Genomic DNA, 19441 nt, shown 5'->3' with positions numbered 1-19441 from the left:
GATATAAATACTAATAAAGTTAGGCCTCAAGAATCTTAAATTTATTCAAAGGAAACATCAGGCACACATGTAAATAAAAAGGAAAATCAATACTGTTTTCACTCAGATGCTGTCTACTGTGCTTCCCCACTTGAGTGGATTTCTTTGTGTGAATAAATGTACATTAAATTGTAAAGTCCTTATGAAGACAGGAACTGTCCTTTGCCTCTCTTTGTATCCCCAGTGCTTAGCATGGTGTCTGTCACTTTGTATTCATATAATCTTTTAATTAATATTATGATTACTTATTCCCACTTTTCCTTATTTCTTTGAATGAAGTCGATATAGCTAGAGTTACTTGTCATTATAGTTTTCATCCCACCAAGTCTTAATAATACATCCTTGTATTAGAATGTCTAATATAAGAATTCTTCCTTGTATTAGGAACTCTGTTTTTCTTCCTTTCATCCTTCCTTCTCTTTCTTTCTTTTTTCTTTTCTTTCTTTAGTTTCTTTCTTTCTTTTCTTGTCTTTCTTTGGTTTCTTCCTTCCTGCCTGCCTTTCTTTCTTTCTTTCTTTCTTCCTTCCTTCCTTTTGCCTTTTACATGAATTTTGTGTTTGTGTTTAGATATTTGAGATCATGAGTTTTTATTACTGCCTACTTTCATGTGAACTTAAATGTCTGTGTGTGTGTGTGTGTGTGTGTGTGAGAGAGAGAGAGAGAGAGAGAGAGAGAGAGAAAGAGAGATTGATTGATTGATTTTAATTTTGGGGGGACATGATAGATTTAAATGAGTTGCCCATAGTGAGCTACCTATGAAGTAGCCTTGAACCCCAGACCTTATTGATTCTAAGTTGACCCTCTACCCACTATGTCATGGGACTTTCTCCTTGTCTAAAGTTTTGCAAGTTAGAGAGCTTTCATTCTTACTGAATGTTTGAAATGTAAAAAAATGAGTTATTTTCACTTGCTTGTTAAATGATAATATTGAAATATTTGTTCTGCTCACTAAGAGTTGAAAATCACACCCATTCATTTCTCTTTCCCTTTCTACTCTAGCTTTCTCCCCAGAGACCCATCCAGTTTCCAAGTTATAAACTTCCTTCTCCTGTTGGTTCTAGCCACTTAGGTTTTATTACATTCCCGTTTAATTTTTAATTTCTCATTAAAGTAAATATGGCTCATTTTCCAATCAGTATTCCTAGAAGCCCTCAATTTCTCCCTGACACAATGCTGGCCAGCAAGCATAACTGAAAAGTGACGCTTTGCCGGAAGGTTTTTGGCAACCCATTCATAGCTTTGCAAAGAGCACAGAGGTAGGCACCCCATGTTATAGGTGCTGTGTGTAGAATTTAGATTTTTGGATGTCCAGAGCCTGCCTGAAAATCAAGAGCTGCTTCTTGGGAAGCTTTTTGAATTTACAAGCAAAATACCTAAAGGTTGGAGGATCATAGCATTTTCTATGTTTTGGGTTTTCAGTCAGTCATATTGGGTATCCATGGCTACAACAATTCCAGCATTTATTAGCCACCCACAATGTGATAAACACTCAGGACAAAGCACTCCTAGTTTGCCTCAGTTTTCTCATCTGTAAAATGAGCAGGAGAAGGAAATGGTAAACCATTCCAGTATCTTTGCCAAGAAAACCCTAAATGAGATCCACGAAGAGTCAAACACAACTGAAAAATAACTCAACAAAATTGCCAAGCACTTTGTTATTGGGACAAAAAGAGTCAAAGAGTTAAAAAGATTTTTAAAACCCAAATAGCCTCTGCCCTTAAGGGGCATATAAGTCCCAGATAAATATTAAGAAAATCTCAACTAACATAGAACAGTTTTAAGAAGGAATGAGCATGAATGAGTCAGGGAAGAAGGAGATTGAGAAAGCTCTTAGGTAAGAGGTGGCACATGGTGTATGCAATGAAGCTTTGTGACAATTTAGCCTCTTGAGACTCATTTTTCTGGTCTGAAAATGGGGATAATAACACCTGAATTATGTACCTCACAGGATTGCCATAGGGTTAAATGATAGAAAGTATATAAATTGCCTTGTAAACCATAAAACAATTTATGTACCCCAGCTGTTATTATTTTATATATTAATTTAAATATCCATTAAAAAAATTCCTGACTGGTTTGCATCCTGTTTGGGAGGCTGAGTAAAGACTCAGGGGAGGATGGGAATGAAGTAGACATCCCATTATTTCCCAAAGCACTGACCCCCAAGCTACAAACAGTTAGATCAATCATTACTTTTGTAGTCCTAGCCCAGAAGAGATTATTGTGGCTATCAACCTTTGATTGACTGTTCTGCCATAGCTTTTTCACACAGCAAGGTTCTCGAAGGATTCTCATGACTTGACAAGTCAGGCAGAATATTAATTTCACATTCATCGAACATTTATTGAGTGCCTTCCTGTGGACGCAGCAGGACTGTAGCTGGTTAGCTCAGTGGGTGAGAGTCCCTCTACTAATGAGACTGAGATTGTAGTCTCACGTAAATCACTGTATGGGCCAGGTACCTTTTACTTTGTCCCCTGATCTCAGACCCACTGGCTTAGTCCTAAGCAGCCAACATCTTGTTCCCTTGGTGGTGATGAGGACTGGATTTAGAAAGTAGGGATGGAGTTGTGTTAATCCATTTTGATCATGCAAACAACAACTACCTTCAAGTTGTGACCTTCTTGAGCCCTTAGCATCATTTTGAGTTGAGAGGTACTAGACTATGAACTTCATGCCATATTTGAGAAATTTTCTTCCATTACCTATGTGGAGGAAAGATTGAATTGGAGTGGGGAAGAGAGACAGAGAGAGTGGAGAGAGGGGAGAGGGGGAAGAAAGGGGAGAGAAGGAATAGAGAGAGGGGAGAGAAAGAGACAGAGACAGACAGAGACACTACTCTATGCCAGCTCCTGGGCTAGGATATGAAGATAAAATCATGAAAGTTGTGTCTTATTTCTTTTCTTCTTATTAAAAAGAGACAGTATATTAAATGAAATGATGGACTCTTCAGTAGAGGAAAGACTTGAATAATGTTAGAGATAAAATGGAGAGAGAAAAGGTTTGATAGCAGTAAACATTTTGATGAGAGGTACTAGGATAGAGGGAAGAAATACTAGATTTGGGGGTTCTTGTTCTTGTACTTACTAATAGTATGTGACTCTGTTATTTTCTCTTTTTGGGATGAGGGTTCCATCTTCTGATCTGTAAAATGGCCTAAATGGACTCTGAGGACCTTTCAGGTCTCAGGCTTATGATTCTGCACAAATTAAGCCTTGTCAGTATAGGGAGGTTCCCAGTGACAGGATAAGCTTTTTTCCATGTCCATGTCTAAAGTGGTATTTTTAAAAATTGTATTTATTATTTTTTCAGTTAATAAACTTATTCCCACTTTCTTCCCACCTCCAGTTTCCCTTCTTGTTCACTAAATTAAAAAAAGAAAGAAAAACAAAATCCTCCACTATAAAAACTCATAGCCAAACAAAATATATTTCCAAATTGACTATATCCAAAAAAAAGGTCTGTATCTCTCTACATCTCTTTCTGTGCATTCTACATTAGTCCTCCGGTATTATGGATGGTCATTAGCTGTTCAGACTTCTGAAGTCCTTCAGAATGTTTTGTTTTTACAATACCCTTGTTATATATGTATACAATATATCTTATTCTGATTCTTCTCACTTCACTTGGGGACTAGTTTATTTTCATTTTCATTTTATTTTTGGAGGCAATCAGAGTTAAGTAACTTGCCTAAGTGTTGGAGGCCACATTTGAACCCAAATTCTTCTGACTCCCAAGTGTTGGTGCTCTACTCATTGAACTTGGCCATCAGTCTCAGATGAGATTCAATATCATTACTTTCTAGGATTGTTTAGAGGTTGAAAGGAGGAGATAATGTATGCAAATCTTAAATGTAAAATCTTAATATTTGCAAACCTTAAAACACTATATAAATATTATTATTGACATTAGTATTCCCACTCCTCCATTCCTCATTTATATAGAATTGTTTGCCTCCTTTCTCTGACCAGTTCAGATAAAAGTGATTTTCAAGAGATTTCCCCTCTACACCTTCCTCATTTGTATTTATTTCTACTCATATGCCTTTATTATATGAGATAAATCCCCTTTCCTTTCTCCCTTTTTCTTCTCTGTTGTAGCCCAATCCAGAGCCTCCCTACTTTTTTCTCTTTTTAAGATCTTCCATACATTTCAAAAACTCACTCCATCATATTTGACTCCTTCTAGGACCCTTACTGATGTTACGATTTTTGGGGGAACCTCTCATCCCTCTTCATTAGCATTCAACCACTTATTTTTATAAGTTTTTTTCTGATTACTTACTAGTATTTAATTTCTCTTTTCTCCCATATTTATATTTCAAACTTTTTACAAAGCTTCAGGCTTTTTTTTTTCCTCAGGAATGCTTGGAAGTCCTTGATTTCATTGTCTATTTCCCTACCCTATAGGATTATACTCTAGTATAGTCCCACATCACCTCATGCATGGACTATTACAATAACCCTGATTATTATTATTGCTATTATTAATTAATGTAATTCCAAAACCATTTTCAAAATCATATTATTAACATTATTAGTTACTCTGACTCAAGTCTCTGAAGTCCATTTTCTACTTAGCTCTCATTTTCCTGAAAAGCAAGTTTTTATCATATCTTACCTTACCCCCAATTTAATCGATTCTAATGTCTCCTTGTCTCCATGATCAAATATAAAATCTTCTGTTTGGCTTTTAAAGCTTTTCATAACCTGTCCTCCTCCTCTCTAGTATTTAGCATTAGGTGCTTAAAAAATGGTTGTTGACTTGAATTTTTTGAATCCTCTCCAAATCAGATAAGAATTGACTATGGAGTCAAGTCTGTCACAACTGGTTTTTGTTTTGTTTTGTTTTGTTTTTTATCACCCTAGCTATGTTGATCTCTACTGCCATTTCAGATTCTAGGACCTCACCCCTTCTTCTGCTCTAATTCTCCTCAATAGGAAAACTACTTTCTGCTGCAGCTGACTATAGCTTTAGCATTACTTAATATCCTGGAACAACCTTCATTAGGAATACTTTCATTTGATGTTTTGGTCATTTTCACCCTCCACTGGGCATCAGCAGTAATCCTTGCCTGATTCTGGACCACCTCTAACTACTGCTGGAGATATAATGTGATAAGTAAGCCTCTCCCTGCCAGGGAGGATTTCATCTTTCTTTAGACAGTGCTTTTATCCAATAATTATGAAGCTCTTCTTTATTCTCAGGCAGGATTCTCAGCCAATGGCCACAAAACTTTTTTTTTTTTTTAAGTTTCTAGGTAATGGTTGCAGTAGAAAGTAGAAGCTTAGATTTAAAAAAATCAGACCTGTCCCTTGAACCCATTTGTTAAACTGATTCTCTGAATCTCTTTTAATTGCCTTATATCTTCTGAGGTCTCTCTAGTCTATCAGACTCAACTCTCATCTAACTTACTGTCAGAAAACCAGTTTTATTTTCTCCCCAGACTGAGATGGCTCTTTTCAGATGTCTATTTTGTCAAAATGGGAAGAAAACGATTGAAAGACAATATGGTAATGAAACATCACCCTAGCAGTCCAAATAACAATTGTCTATTCAAATAGCTAGAGATTTCTGAAAGGCTGTTTACTTTTGTCCTACTTTTCATAAGCAATATATTTGAGCCTAGTATCTTTCTTTTTCAAACTTTTCTACAAAAATGTTCTTTTATTTCTTTTTAAGGCAGCCTGATATTTTCTGATGACAGTAGTCAAAGTTACCTTTTTTTAAAAGTGTTTTTACAAAGAATCTGTTGAATTTTTATGTTAAAGTAGAAGGATTTACCACTACTCAAAAAGTTTGAAAACCAGCTTTAGTCCAGCCCCTTCATTTTAATCAAAAGAAATTGAAGGCCTCAGAAACTGATTTCCCAAGATGACCCAGCTAGTTAGATTAGTAGCATAGCGGGAATTAAGAGCACCCCTCTCCCACTTCTGACTGTGACTGGATTTAATTATTAATTACCTACTTTGTCCAAGACACTTTGATACAAAGGAAACTATCCCTGCCCCTCTGGAGCATACATTCTCTTTTATTGAGACAACATTTACATGAAGAAGCAAGTAGCAAGGAATATGAGAATGGAGAGAACACTGGTTAACGAAAGGGGATCTGGGAAGTCTTCATAAAGCAGGTAGCACCTCACCTGAGCCTTGAAGAAATTATAGATTATGACAGGTACAGTTGGGGAGGACCAAGTGTATTTCAGGCTCTGAGGCTGATAAGTGTCCTTTGAAAATGGCAGAGACTAAAAGTAAAGATAAATTCACGACTTACCTTTATAAACTTGGGCCTCAGTATTCCTGTCTCTAAAATAAGGGAATTGGAGTATATGACGTATAAAGATCCTTCCAAACTCAATCAAGATAATTAATCAAATATTAAATATTCAGCTAGGTAGTGACATAGTATACAGAGTCAGGAAGACTCCTCTTCTTGAGTTCAAATCTGGCCTCAGACATTTATTAGCTGTGTGACCCTAGACTAGTCACTTAACCTTATTTGCTTCCGTTTTCTCATCTGTAAAATGAGCTGGAGAAGAAAATGGCAAACCACTCCTGTATTTTTTCCAAGGAAACCCCAAATCTGGTCACAAAGAGTGAACAACTACCAGACATACATTTTATACCTGGCACCAAAATTACATTCTTTTGACCTGATTTTAGTAAATCAACTTCTTTTTCTTACTAGATTCAACTTCTGGTAACTTTTCTCTGTCTGACTCAATCTTGAACTTTCTAACATTACTAGGGAATCCATCTACAATTTCTCCCCTCCCTCCTTTATACCCCTACTTTCTCCATAGTGTCTTATGGTTTGTTGATTTTGTCTTATCTGCCTGAGTACTATCCATGATTTGTGTCAACTGGAAGATCTGAATTTCTCAGAAAGAGCTGCTTGCCCGACATTCTGGCTCTTGGGTTCCCTCTGTTGACTATTTATAATATTATTCTAACCGGGGCAACAAGCTAACCTTCCAGGTGTATGATTTATGTAGACCTGATATTTAGTTTAGAGTAAAGGTCCTGATGGAGTAGGGGGCTTAGCTTTGTTCATAGTGGAAAGGATCCTGAGTGTCTTAAAGTATCGAGCTCTGAGATTTCCCAAGTGATACAAACCCTACTACTTCTCAAAATAATACTTATTGTCAGGAAGATTTGTTTGTTGGATTTCAATCAGCCTGGAATTTAAAACCTTGCATAGTCTGCTCAACCATCCCCTTATGGTCAGAAAACCCATTTTTGTTTAGTCTGCCTCTAGTCGACCTTCCTATCCTTTCTGTATATAATTCCACTTAAGACATTCTTTATTGTAGTCAAAAGGGCCTCCCAACCATTTGCCAATATTATGTCTTCCACCTCTGTTTGCAAAAACTCTTCTTGGCGGTTGGAATCTGCTGCTTCTTCATCTCTACCTGTCAGAATCTTTTAACTTTTTTGAAGACTCACCTTTCAGAACTCCAGTCTATAGTGAAACCATTGACGATGCTTGCTCTCCACTTTCACTCTAGTTCTCTCCCTCAAATTACTTATTGTATAGGATTTAAAGCTTGGTAAGGACCTTAGAAACCAAGTCCAACCTTCTCCATGTATTTACATGAATTCCAAACAACTGCTCAGATGTAGAATGGGGAAGAAAAACCAAACAGTAATTTATATAGAGAAAAAAAAAGTCTAGTTTTAGTTCAATACACTTGAGGAGTGTAGTTTGGCCAATGATGGCAACAACAACCATCACAAAGACTAATTTGATCTTAGGCAGAAAGATAGTACTCAGAAAAAGAGAAGTAAGAGATTAGAGAGAATCTGTTTTTTTATGATCATACCTTGAACAGAGGTGGCAGTGGATACTTTGACCTGAAATCTGAGGAAATGGATTTACAGCCAAAGGTGTTAAGGAAACATCTGCTGAGTCCTCAGGATAAAATTAGGATAGAGCAGCAAAGCACAGTCCATAAAATAACGAACTCCAGATCCATGGGGTATTTGGAAATAAATGATGGGTGACAGCAAGAAGAGACTAGAAGAAATTATCCAGTGCTTTAAGTCTTTCTGATCTGTCCAGTATATTGTATGCTCTTTCATCTTCCACTCCCATGTAAGCTTCGTGAAAGTAGATGCCATTTTGTTTTCGGGTGTTTAATGAGTGCTTGTTGAATTGAATTGAATTAACCCTTTCCCCTTCTAGTTGATTCTGCCCATTTATTCTAGTATTGCCATCTGGGATTGAACAGGTTATGTCTAATTCTCCTTCTTAAATTCTTTAAAATGTCTGAACACAACCAAAGCACTCTTCTCAAACTTAACTCTTTTCCAGCCTGCATATACCCAGATCCATCAACTGTTCCTCCCAGAATATTGTCAGGGTCCTTCACCACACCAGCTACATTCCACCATCCAGTTTGTCAACATCTCACATAAGTAGGTCCACAGTAAAATCTTTTCCAGGATCAGAGATAGAGAATTGGAATAGAACTTAGAAATCACTTTTATCAATGTGGAAATCAAAGCACAGAAAATGTAAGCTCCTTAAGGGCAAAGATTGTCTTTTGCTCTTTTTGTATATCCAGCAGTTAGCAAGTATTTGGCATTTAGCAGGCATTTAATAAATGATGGATTAAGTGGTTTGTCCAAGGTTATATAGATAATAAGTAGTTGGCTAGATTTGAAACCACCTCCTTCAAATGTAGCCCCTCTTTTCATTATACCACTGCCTCCCAATTTTGACCTTGCAATTCCTAAATTATAAATTGATGATAAAGCATTAAATATTTCCTTCCAAGCACTACGTGCTGTCACTCATCATCTATTTCCAAATACCCCATAGATCTGGAGTTCATTATTTTGTGGGTTGTGCTTTGCTGCTCTCTCCTACTTTTATCCCAAGGATTCAGCAGATGTGTCCTTGACAAATCTTTGGCTGTAGACCCATTTCCTTTGACTTCAGGTCAAAGCATCCATTACCATTCATATTCAAGATGTGACCTCCCTCAAAATACATTATCTCTATTTCTGTTTTGTACCTTTTTTGTTCCAAATGTCATTAATGTTAGTGTAACCTAAAATGAGCAGCTTAGTGGTACAATGGATAGAGTGCCAGATCTGAAGGAAGATGAGTCTGATGTTCACATCTGGCCTTAGTCACTTCCAAGCTGTGTGACCCCTAGTCTCCATCTGTACAATGAACTGGCCAAGGAAATGGTAAACTATTCTAGTATCTTTGCCAAAAAAAAAAAAAAAAAGCCCAAATGGGGTCACAAAGAACAGGACAGGATTGAATAATTGAACAATAATCAAGATCAAGTTAACTTTTTTTGTTGTTATTGTTGTTCAATCCACATTGAACTAAAACCCAAATCTTTTTTTTTTTTTTAATGTAAATTGATATCTGGCAATTTTTACCCCCATTCAAGATTTGAGCTCTAGTTTTGAACTGAAGTATTGAATTTTAGATTTGTATTTATTGTTAAATCCTGTTAGATTTGGCTCATTGTTCTATCCTTTTGAGATCTTTTGGGATCATCATCCATTGAATAAAGTTAGCCTGGTGGTAGATCCCTGAAGGATATCTCTTTTCAAGTTGATTTCAGTTCATTTGTATGCAATTGTTCAATAAGTAATGAATCAGCCTGACCACCACTACATCTTTCTCCATCTTTATCACAAGGATACTGGAAAAGATCAGCAAATGTCTTAATGAAATCCTCTATGCTCTATCTATGCCATTGGCCTTTTCTGACCCTATCAGCCATGAATATCCTTCTCAAAACTATGTTGCATTTATTCTCTAACAACTTAGAGATAGAGTTATTGTTTCTCAGAGAGACTACAAGCTTCTTGAAGGCAGGAATGGTTCCATTTTTGCCTTTTATCCTCTGCCCTGACTACATAACGTTAGTCTATATTAGCCATAGTTAGATTTGTTTCATAGTCCAGCTCTTCTTTGGTGCTTAGTGATACAGAAAATTCCCACTATGATTGAAATTGATAACTCTTACATGTTTCTAGAGAGTTACCTGAGAAATTTATCAAGGGTCATCTAAGCATTTTGTGTAGGTTCTCCATCCACTATGCTATAAAGCTTTGGTGCTATTTGCCATTTTTTAGTGACTAGGGATTATTCCAGGGATGTCTCAGGGGGTCTGGATGAAATTTATTCTTTATACTGGATCAAAATTTTTTAAAATATTTTTTCCTATAAAAAAACTTGGATAGATCGGTGTGATCTCATCAATGTAGGTATTCTCTCCAACAGTGTAGATTACATCTTGTCCATACCTTCTCACCTCATGTGAGATTGTTGGCCATGTTCTTCTGTTAATCCTTCCCAGGGACTCCACCTAATATATTGGGGGAAATCCCTCCATTTCTTTCCAAACAGGGTAAATAATAGTGGAACAGGAATGCCACCAACTTTCTCTTGCTGTGTTTCTTTGAAAATATAATCATTAAAATAACAACATACATATTTGTTAAGCCCTAATTATTTATTTTATATATATACATATATGCACATACATATTCATATGCAATATATATACTTACACACATATATACATATATTTACATGCATAAATATTATTTATATATATAACATATACACATACATATTTTTATATACATCTTGAAACAAGATGTAAAGAAATACAATACTGAGGCAGAGTATTGCTTTCTTTCTCTAATCTCATGTTTTTAAATCATTGATTAGCTTATTTTAATTCTTTCACCAAGATAAACTCTTCTAGTTTCAGAGTTTACCTATTTTCCTAATGTCAGAAACTTGAATTTCATCCAAGAACTGTACTTTTTCTTTAAGAGCATTCTCTCTATGTTCCTTCTTTTGTCTTCACCAGGCTCATTCCTTCTCTTACTCCATTTCTTTCTCAGAACCGGATGCCAAATACCCCCACGTGGAGGGATATTGTGAAGTTCTCTAAAATATGGATAATTATTGGTAGGCAGAAACCCTTGTAACAGTTATAAGAGGCCAAACAAAACATATTTTTATACTAGTCATGCTATAAAAGTGTTATCAACAGAGGGGTTTTGTAATACTTTCTGCATCACATAATTTTGCAAAAACCATTTTAATTGGTTGGTGGTGGTGGTTGTGGTTGTTTTGGGGAATTATTTATTCTTATATCTGAAAAGACTTTGTAGCTCTCTACTTGTGTTTCTTGATATAAATGATTGTAAAGCTTTTGGTGTGTCCAAAATGTGGGGTAACACATTTTATTTCTTATTTTTCCCAGTTACATGTAAAATAATTTTTTACATTTGTTTTTAAAAATTTGAGTTGCAGATTCTTCCCCTTCTTCCTCCCCTCATTGAGAAGGCTGATCTGAAGTTGTGCAATTTCTTTAAAAATCAACATAGATTTATACATACACCCTCAAAATAAACCCTCAAGAAAATAAAAAGTTTTAGAAAAAGTATTCTGTTCAAACATAATCAGTTCTTTCTCTGAGTATGGATAGTATTTTTCATCATAAATCCCTCAGAGTAATCTTGGACCATTATATTTGTGAGAATATAAAAGTCACTCACAGCTGAGCATCCTGCAAATTTGCTATTACTATGTACACAGTACATTTTACTGTGCTTGAGATCATGGAGGACTTTCCAGATTTTTCTGAGAGCATCCTATTCTTCATTTCTTATAGAACAATAATATTATTTCATAATCACATATTCAGCCATTCCTCAATTGATGGGCATCAAATGGTAGCATTTTTTAACCAGGATTTAAGGACCTATGTTTTTTCCTGATATTGATTATACTCTTTCCACATTATATAATGATAATAAGGTTTATAAATTATATCTTATATACAATAATGATTTAATAATTTAGTCTACAATTAAATGGGACAGGATTCAAACTCAGCTATTCGTGACTACTCAAGTTGAATACTTCTGCTGTGCCACATAATTGTCTTTATCTTTTTGCCTTAAAAAAATACAACTTTCCTCTTATGTTGAAATTTTCTCTTGCCATTATTAGCAATAGGTTTGTGAAATAGCAAGTTTTTCCTCATATCAGTTTGAAAAGTTTTTACATATATAATTGAATGAAAAAATTTAATTATTCCTACTTCATTGGCTTGCAGTGAAAAAGATTTTAATTTCTCAGCTAAGTGATAAGAAAGGCGTTCAGTCAAATGGGTAATTCCACTTTCTAATGTACATCAATCTGTTATTCTCAATATATAAATTAATACATATAATTAACTTATAAGTAGAATCACTTGAAACTTTTTTTATACATATAATTCCTCAAGCATTGTTTTTAGCCTTAGCATTTTTTTCAGGAAGCACCAATGTTTTTCTTGTTGAATGAAACTTTTTACAGTTGACAATTCTCAGTTGCTAATTTCTATAACGCAAGGCAACTCTCTGACCATAGACATCTTTTGCCCTTTTTTTTTTTCCAATGAAAAAGCAAAAATTTTACTCTGGGGAAAAAAAAGGTTTTAGCAATAATCACCATTTATACTTTCAGTGTATTTTAGTCTATAAGTTTCAAGCTAAAGCATTTATACAAAGCAAATGTAGTATCCTTTACATTTCTTCAAAAATAACGATTGTGAAGCCCAGAGATAAATGTAGTGGATTCTATTTTCTGGATTTGGGCTTTTTTTTTTTTTTAAACTTTGTGTTTCTTTATTTCTGCTATGAAACTGTTTCTTATCTTTGTTTGCATTAATCTTAGCTCCTCAAGTGGATTTTCTCTTTAAGCCTGTTACATATTTATCAATCATGAAAGAATATTAACTTTGCTTTAAAATTCCAAGACAAGGGGCAACTAGATGGTGCAATGGATAGAGTGTCAATCCTGGAGTTAGGAGGACTTGAGTTCAAATTTGATCTGAGACATTTGACATTTCCTAGCTGTGTCATCCTAGGCAAATCTCTTAATTCCAAGTACTTTGCATCCCAATTCCCCCCCCCCCTAAAATTCCAAGACAAAACTTGGAAGAAATTGAATTTGAGGTGAATCATTGAAAATACATGATTATCTATAACCATTCTTGAATTATTTCAGTTTTTCGAAACTTGTAGAGTTTTGCTTGTTTGAGAACACCTTATAATGTACTTCACAAAATGAATAACATGTAGAAACATAACATGGTGATGTTTTTAAATTATCACATAAGAACTATTTAATTTTGAGTTTACAAGTTGCAATTCAGCATGACATTTAGCTTCATTGTGAACCTATATTGTAGTCAAAAATAGCAAGTAATTTTGCCTATTGCATTCTGCCTCTCTCCCCAGTTTTGAAAACTGTCCAAAGTAGGCTTTTCTCTAGTTATGTGATAATACTTCAGTAGAGTATCAATTCCTTATCAGAATTTGAAACACCCTGTAATTCTTAATAAAAAATAAATAAATAAGCATGCACAAAATGAACATTTTGGTATATAATATGGAGTATAAAAAAGCATGAAACTTAATAGATTTAAATACACTGAAGATATAAATGGTAATTATTGCTAAGACTTTTTTTCCCAAAGTAAAAATTTTGTTTTTCTACATTGAAAAAAAAAAAAAGGCAAACTTGGATGTCTATGGATGTATTCTTTTACATAATAAAATTGTAGCCTGAGATCTAGACGCTGAGTGATTTCTTAGGGGAAATTTTGTCACTAAATTTTACCAGATCCTCCCCTTCTCCCTTTCTCAAAAAAACAAATAAGTAAATAAATAATACAAAGATGACTTTGGAATTGGAAGACCTATATAATACTGCCTTTGTGGCATTGAGCAAGTGACTTTTGTTCCTCATTTTTCTTATCTGTAAAAGGTCTAGTTGTCCTGTTAAGACTCCGTCTAACTCTAAATTTATGATCCTGGAGAATCCAAAAGACTTTTACTGTTATCAGGTCTTAACATTCAAGAATGGTTCCCCATTCCTCGAGTACTCACTTTGTTACTTGTTTTGTGCTTACCACAATTGATGGTGTGGATATTTTTCTCTGCCTCGTTTCTAACCAAGGGCCTTCCTTGAAGGGGGAACTTATGGAAAATATATTTTCTATAAACAGGCCTGATTCCTGAGAATCCCTTTCTAATGTGGTCTGGGGCTGCTCCAGGTTTCACATCTTATAAGGATATATCCTTTTTCCATTTCAGGGAAAACCTAATAGTCCAGAGGACATTATACAGTTTCTCCCAAAGAACTCTTGGTTGCATCATTTTGGGAGAAGACTCGGGAGTGAGAGCCAAGACTCTCTCAGTGATGAACTATATAACTTTAGGTCAATCTTCTCACCCTCACCCTTTCCTCATTTGCAAAATGAAGGGACGATTACAGAACTCAATGAATTAGAAAGGATATGGCATCAAATATAAGATTAAGCCCAAAATGCATATTTATTTGTTCAGTATATTTTGTTTTGACTTGTATTTCATTTTTATTTCAGACATAAATGCTAGTGGGCTCCTTTTGGATTTTGAAAATCACATCATATTTTGCTTCCATTGGCTTGGTCTCCTGAACTTTAAGCATCATGCAGCGGAGGGCAAGAGGATTTCATCAAGGCCTGCTTTTACTTTTTTTTCAAATCATGCAGGTTGGGATCACCAATGTCCCTCCTGTCACTCTGGCATGTATAGCCCTCAACATCTGGCTTTTCCTCAACCCTTTGAAGCCCATCTACTGGCTTTGCCTAAGTGTGGAATCGTGTTATGAGAAAAAAGACTGGCAGCGTCTGCTACTTTCCCCTTTCCACCATGCTGATGACTGGCATTTATATTTCAATATGGTGTCCATGCTGTGGAAAGGACTAACACTGGAAAGAAGACTGGGTAGTTTTTGGTTTGCCTACATCATAGCAGTTTTCTCCTTGCTCACGGGCGTGGTATACCTGGCATTGGAATATACAGTTGCAGAACTTCTGGACCAGCGTGAGTTCAAGGTGTACTGCGCCATTGGCTTTTCAGGTAAGGCAGGGGAACTTTTGGAACATTTATGAAGGCTCTCAGGGAGGGGCAATGGATTATGCCCTTTCACTAGGCGTACATTCTCCATTTCATTACTATCTAGGAAGGACATTGGGAAGGTAGAGGGAGCATTCCAAAAATAGTATAAGTCCTCAAGTATCTCCCATAGGAGAATTGCTTGAGGGACTTGGGTATGGTTAGTCTAAAAACATAGTTGGGTTCAAATATTTGACAGGCTGACATGAGAAGAGAGAATTCAATTTGAGGTTTTTTTGGTTTTTTTTAATTTTTTTTGCTGAAGCAATTGGGGTTAAGTGACTTGCCCAAGGTCATATAGCTAGAAAGTATTAAGTGTCTGAGATCAGATTTGAACTCAGGTCCTCCTGACTTTAGGACTGGTGCTTTATCCCCTGGGACTCAAATATTTGAAGGACTGACATGCAGAAGAGAGAATTCAATTTGGTCTGCTTATTCTCACAAGGCAGAACCAGAACCAGTGAGTTGAAGGTTCAAAGAGGCAAATTTGATGTCAGGAAAAATATCTCAAGAATTAAAGGTGTCCTAAAGTATGAAATGCCTAGGAAGAGAATGAATGAATGAATGAATGAATGAATGAAGCACCTACTCCATATTGAGCATTGTGCAAAGTGCTGAGGATTCAAAGATTTAAAAAAAAAAAAAAAGTGGTTCCTGCTCTTGAGGGCATGTGTTCCAGTGGAGAGATTAGTTACACATGGATAGCTGTGGATGGAGATAAAGGGTAGAGGCAATCAGAGAGAGAAAATGACAAGAGATAGTGACTGAGCCATAGGGTCAACGGGTTGAAAATAGGCCATCTATAAGGCACTAGGTGGCTGGGGTGTAGGAGAAGCTACTCAGAGAAGGAAGAGTTGATCAGAAAGGTGGAGTGAAGTGAAGAATGGCTGGGACATTCGCTGCAAGAGTGGTCCAAGAGAGGTACTGAAAAATATAAATGTACTTCCTTTTGTGTGACCTTGGGCAAGTCACTTAACCCCAATTGCTTCAGCAAAAAAGAAAAGAAAAAAGAAAGAAGGAAGGGAGAAAGGGAACAGGAAAGGAAAATATAAGTGCATTTTTTCTTCCCTACCCTCAATCCTCCTATATTTAGGAGGAACTCAAGCAGAAGCTAGATGGTCACATCTTGGGTATATCGCAATGAAGAACTTTGGAGAGAGAGAGAGAGGTAATGGTAGATGTCTGAGAAAAGCTGATCTTTGAGATACTTTCTTACTTTAACATTTCTCTGATTCAGGGATACAGATTCTGGGAAGGGAAAGAACCATAGTATGGTAGACAAGCTTCATTTGGGGTCATATACCCATTTCTGTGTGAGATTCCTGACCAGTTTACTTAAGCCAAGTTTTCTCATCTATAAAATAAGATTGAACTAGATGGTCTTCTAGGTTTTATCTGAATTAACAATCTATGATTCAAGGCAGAAAGAACATTGTCAGCAGTGATGAATCTAAATTAAGTCTAAGAAAAACATAGTTGTTTATCTTCCATTCTTTCTCTTGTGACCCCCACTGTTATATAGATTTTAGGCCATAGAAAATGGTTTGGTGCTGAGTGATAGGGCTAGAATCCTAGAAGGTTGCTTTGGTTATCATCAAATAATACTAGAATGTAGGAGGGCTAACATGTCAATGGCATTCATGGCCTAGGAATCATTAGATATTCGTGTTGAATTGCTTGTGATAAGGATTTTTTCTAAGCTCTCGATTATACCTTTGATCAAGTCCTAGTACTTAATTTCTCTCTTTTTAAAAATACAGATTTTATTGTTCTGAATTTGTTAGCATGATTTAAATGGTGTATTTTAAGACAGGGTATAGATTGAAGGAGGATCAAAATGCTTCTTAAAAATGTTGAGAATCAGTTTGTTTTTCCCTAAATCTATTTTACCTTAAACATCTCTCCCTTCTCCCGGTCCTTATGCCATAGTATTTTCTGATGGTATAATAATAATTGATAATTATAATAACGATATTTGTCATCTATATAGTATTTTAAGGCTTGCAAAGAGTTTTTTGTATAATATCTTGTTTGGTCTTTGTATACTATTTTTTCCCTTTTAAAGATGAGGAAACTAAAATTAACAAGAATAAATGACTTGCCCAGAGTCACATGGATAGTAAGAGTCTGAGGGAAGATTTAAACTTAGTCCTATCTGCTGCAAAGCCCAGTGTTGTTTCTCCTGTGCCATCTAATTGTTTCCCACTTTCCTTGAAGTCAGGAAGATAGCACACAGTTGTGGACTTAAGTGCCCATTGGCAGATTAATTTCTGAATTACATTAGCCAAAGGAATAATTTCATTGAATCATTGTCTTCCTCCAAAAATACAGCTTGATAAGTTTAGGGGAAATAGAGAATTGTTCATTGTAATAAGTGGTGGGGTTAATAGAATAGGCTTTCTTTTGCTTTGAATTGATTCTGTTTATATAATTGCTGCTGTCATCTGTGTGTTGCATATATTTCATTTTTTAAAATAATGTGTTTGTGCCTTTTCTTTGTTTTTAGGAGTCTTATTTGCCTTGAAGGTTCTTAGCAACAATTATAACCCTGGAGGACACACAAATATCATGGGCATGTACATCCCCAACAAGTATGCCTGTTGGGTAGAACTGGTGATGATTCATTTGCTCTCCCCAAGGTAAGTGTTCATCTTTTTTGGAAAATCAGAATGGAGGAACTCCATTTGGGCTGTGAAATGCTAGGAGAAGTAGGGTTAAAAGTAGGGTTAATTGCTGGAGAGTGCTAATATGGCTATTTCTAATGATGGATGGTAGTGATAAGAGAATGTTTGAGCTTGAGAGAGCCATCTGCATCCAGAGGGAACTCTATGGGGACTGAATGTGGATCACAACACAGCATTTTTCCCGTTTCTTTTGTTGTTGTTGTTTGCTTTCTTGTTTTTTTCTTTCTCATTTTTTCCCTTTTTGATCTGCTTTTTCTTGTGCAGCATGATAATTATGAAAATATGTTTAGAAGAATTGAACATCTTTAACCTATATTGGATTACTTGCCATCTAGGGGATGGGGGGGAGGGAAAGGGAGGAAGAAAAATTTGGAACACAAAGTTTTGCATGGGTGAATGTTGAAAATTATCTTTGCATGTATTTTGAAAAATAAAAAGCTATTATTATTATTTTTAAGAATATTTGAGCTGGAAGGGACCTTAGAAGTCATTCAGTTCAGCCTTACCATTTTAGATGAAGAAACTGAAACTCCCAGAGAGTTAATGTGTTAGACAAAGACACACAATTAGTAGCAGAACCAGAATTAGAATCTAAATCTATTGGCCAAGATACCTTCTTTGTTTTTGTTTGTTTTCTTTTATTGGGTCCTTACTCTTGGGTAAAAAGGAGAATTATTTGAGATAATCCCTTCTTAACCATCATTACTTTTAACTGTGCACTATAAGCATATAAAAAGAAAAAATCATGATTATTATCATATTATGTGGTAGGCATTTTTCTGAGACTAAAAAGACAAACGTGAAATGGTCCATGGCCCTCAAAGTATTTAATGTTTTATTGGGGAAATAACATGTGTATACATATTTGTGAATATGTATGTTTATGTATGTATATACACACTATATGTATAGTTACATACTCACATACATGCACTGTGCTTATATGCATGAATATATGCCTATGTACATAACATACATATAAACACACACACACATCTTCAGGGGATGTACTATTGCTATGAAAGTAGATTCATTTTTGTTATGAGCACTCTACAGCATTGCTTGGGAGAGAGGTGACTATGATATGAAGGAGGAGAAATTGAAGAATAAAGAAGAAATGCTGTGAAAGGGGATCATAAGATCATAGATATAGAGCAAGAAGGGGATCCTGGAAGCCAGCTAGTCAAACCTGATTTACACAGCATAGCAAAGTCACATAGACAGCAAGTGACTGAGGCAGGATTTGAACCCAACGTCATCCGACTTCAACTCCATTTCTCTTTCCTCTGTAATCTAGGCGCCTGTCAACACTTCTTCTTGTTTGGGAGGACCTTTCCCATTTAATAAGAGTGTGTTTACCTTTATTTGAGGATATCCTTTCTCTGTCGATTTCCAGCCTTCAGTCTCCCTTTGGTGCTGATTCCTGATCTTGGACAGCCATCATTTGAAATGTATTGTTCTCTGGTGGCAGTTTAGCTAAGAGAGCATAACAGAATCATCAAAGTTTTCCCTTTAAAAAAAGTCCAATAATGTCTGACCTTTTATCATTTGAATAGTTCTTTCTCACCTTGTCACACCAAAGGGCCTCTGATGGGTTTGATCTAGCTGGGATGGAAAGCAGGGGCTTTCTCTAGAGACACTTAGGGATGACAGTCTCCAGTTAATATTCATATGCAAATTGGTTTTCTTGGCACTTGAACTTTGAGATCATGTCATGAATCCATTGAACAGCAAGGT

The 19441-nt window shown here is 35.8% G+C and overlaps 1 protein-coding gene across 5 annotated transcripts in view; it reads left to right on the top strand.

The window, feature by feature from the left end:
- RHBDD1 (rhomboid domain containing 1) overlaps positions 1-19441 on the top strand; it is a 181711-nt gene that overhangs the window by 33550 nt on the left and 128720 nt on the right. For all 5 annotated transcript variants that reach the window (XM_031957948.1, XM_031957946.1, XM_023500797.2 and 2 more), the window contains exons 2-3: positions 14465-14984; positions 17527-17659. In XM_031957948.1, the coding sequence (XP_031813808.1) occupies positions 14552-14984; positions 17527-17659 (566 nt within the window). In that variant the 5' untranslated portion in view covers positions 14465-14551. The remainder of the gene's footprint in view (positions 1-14464; positions 14985-17526; positions 17660-19441) is intronic.

This window comes from Sarcophilus harrisii, chromosome 3 (genome assembly GCF_902635505.1).
Source record: "Sarcophilus harrisii chromosome 3, mSarHar1.11, whole genome shotgun sequence".
In the NCBI taxonomy this organism is placed as follows: domain Eukaryota; kingdom Metazoa; phylum Chordata; class Mammalia; order Dasyuromorphia; family Dasyuridae; genus Sarcophilus; species Sarcophilus harrisii.
This window is presented reverse-complemented; position numbering and strand designations above follow the sequence as displayed.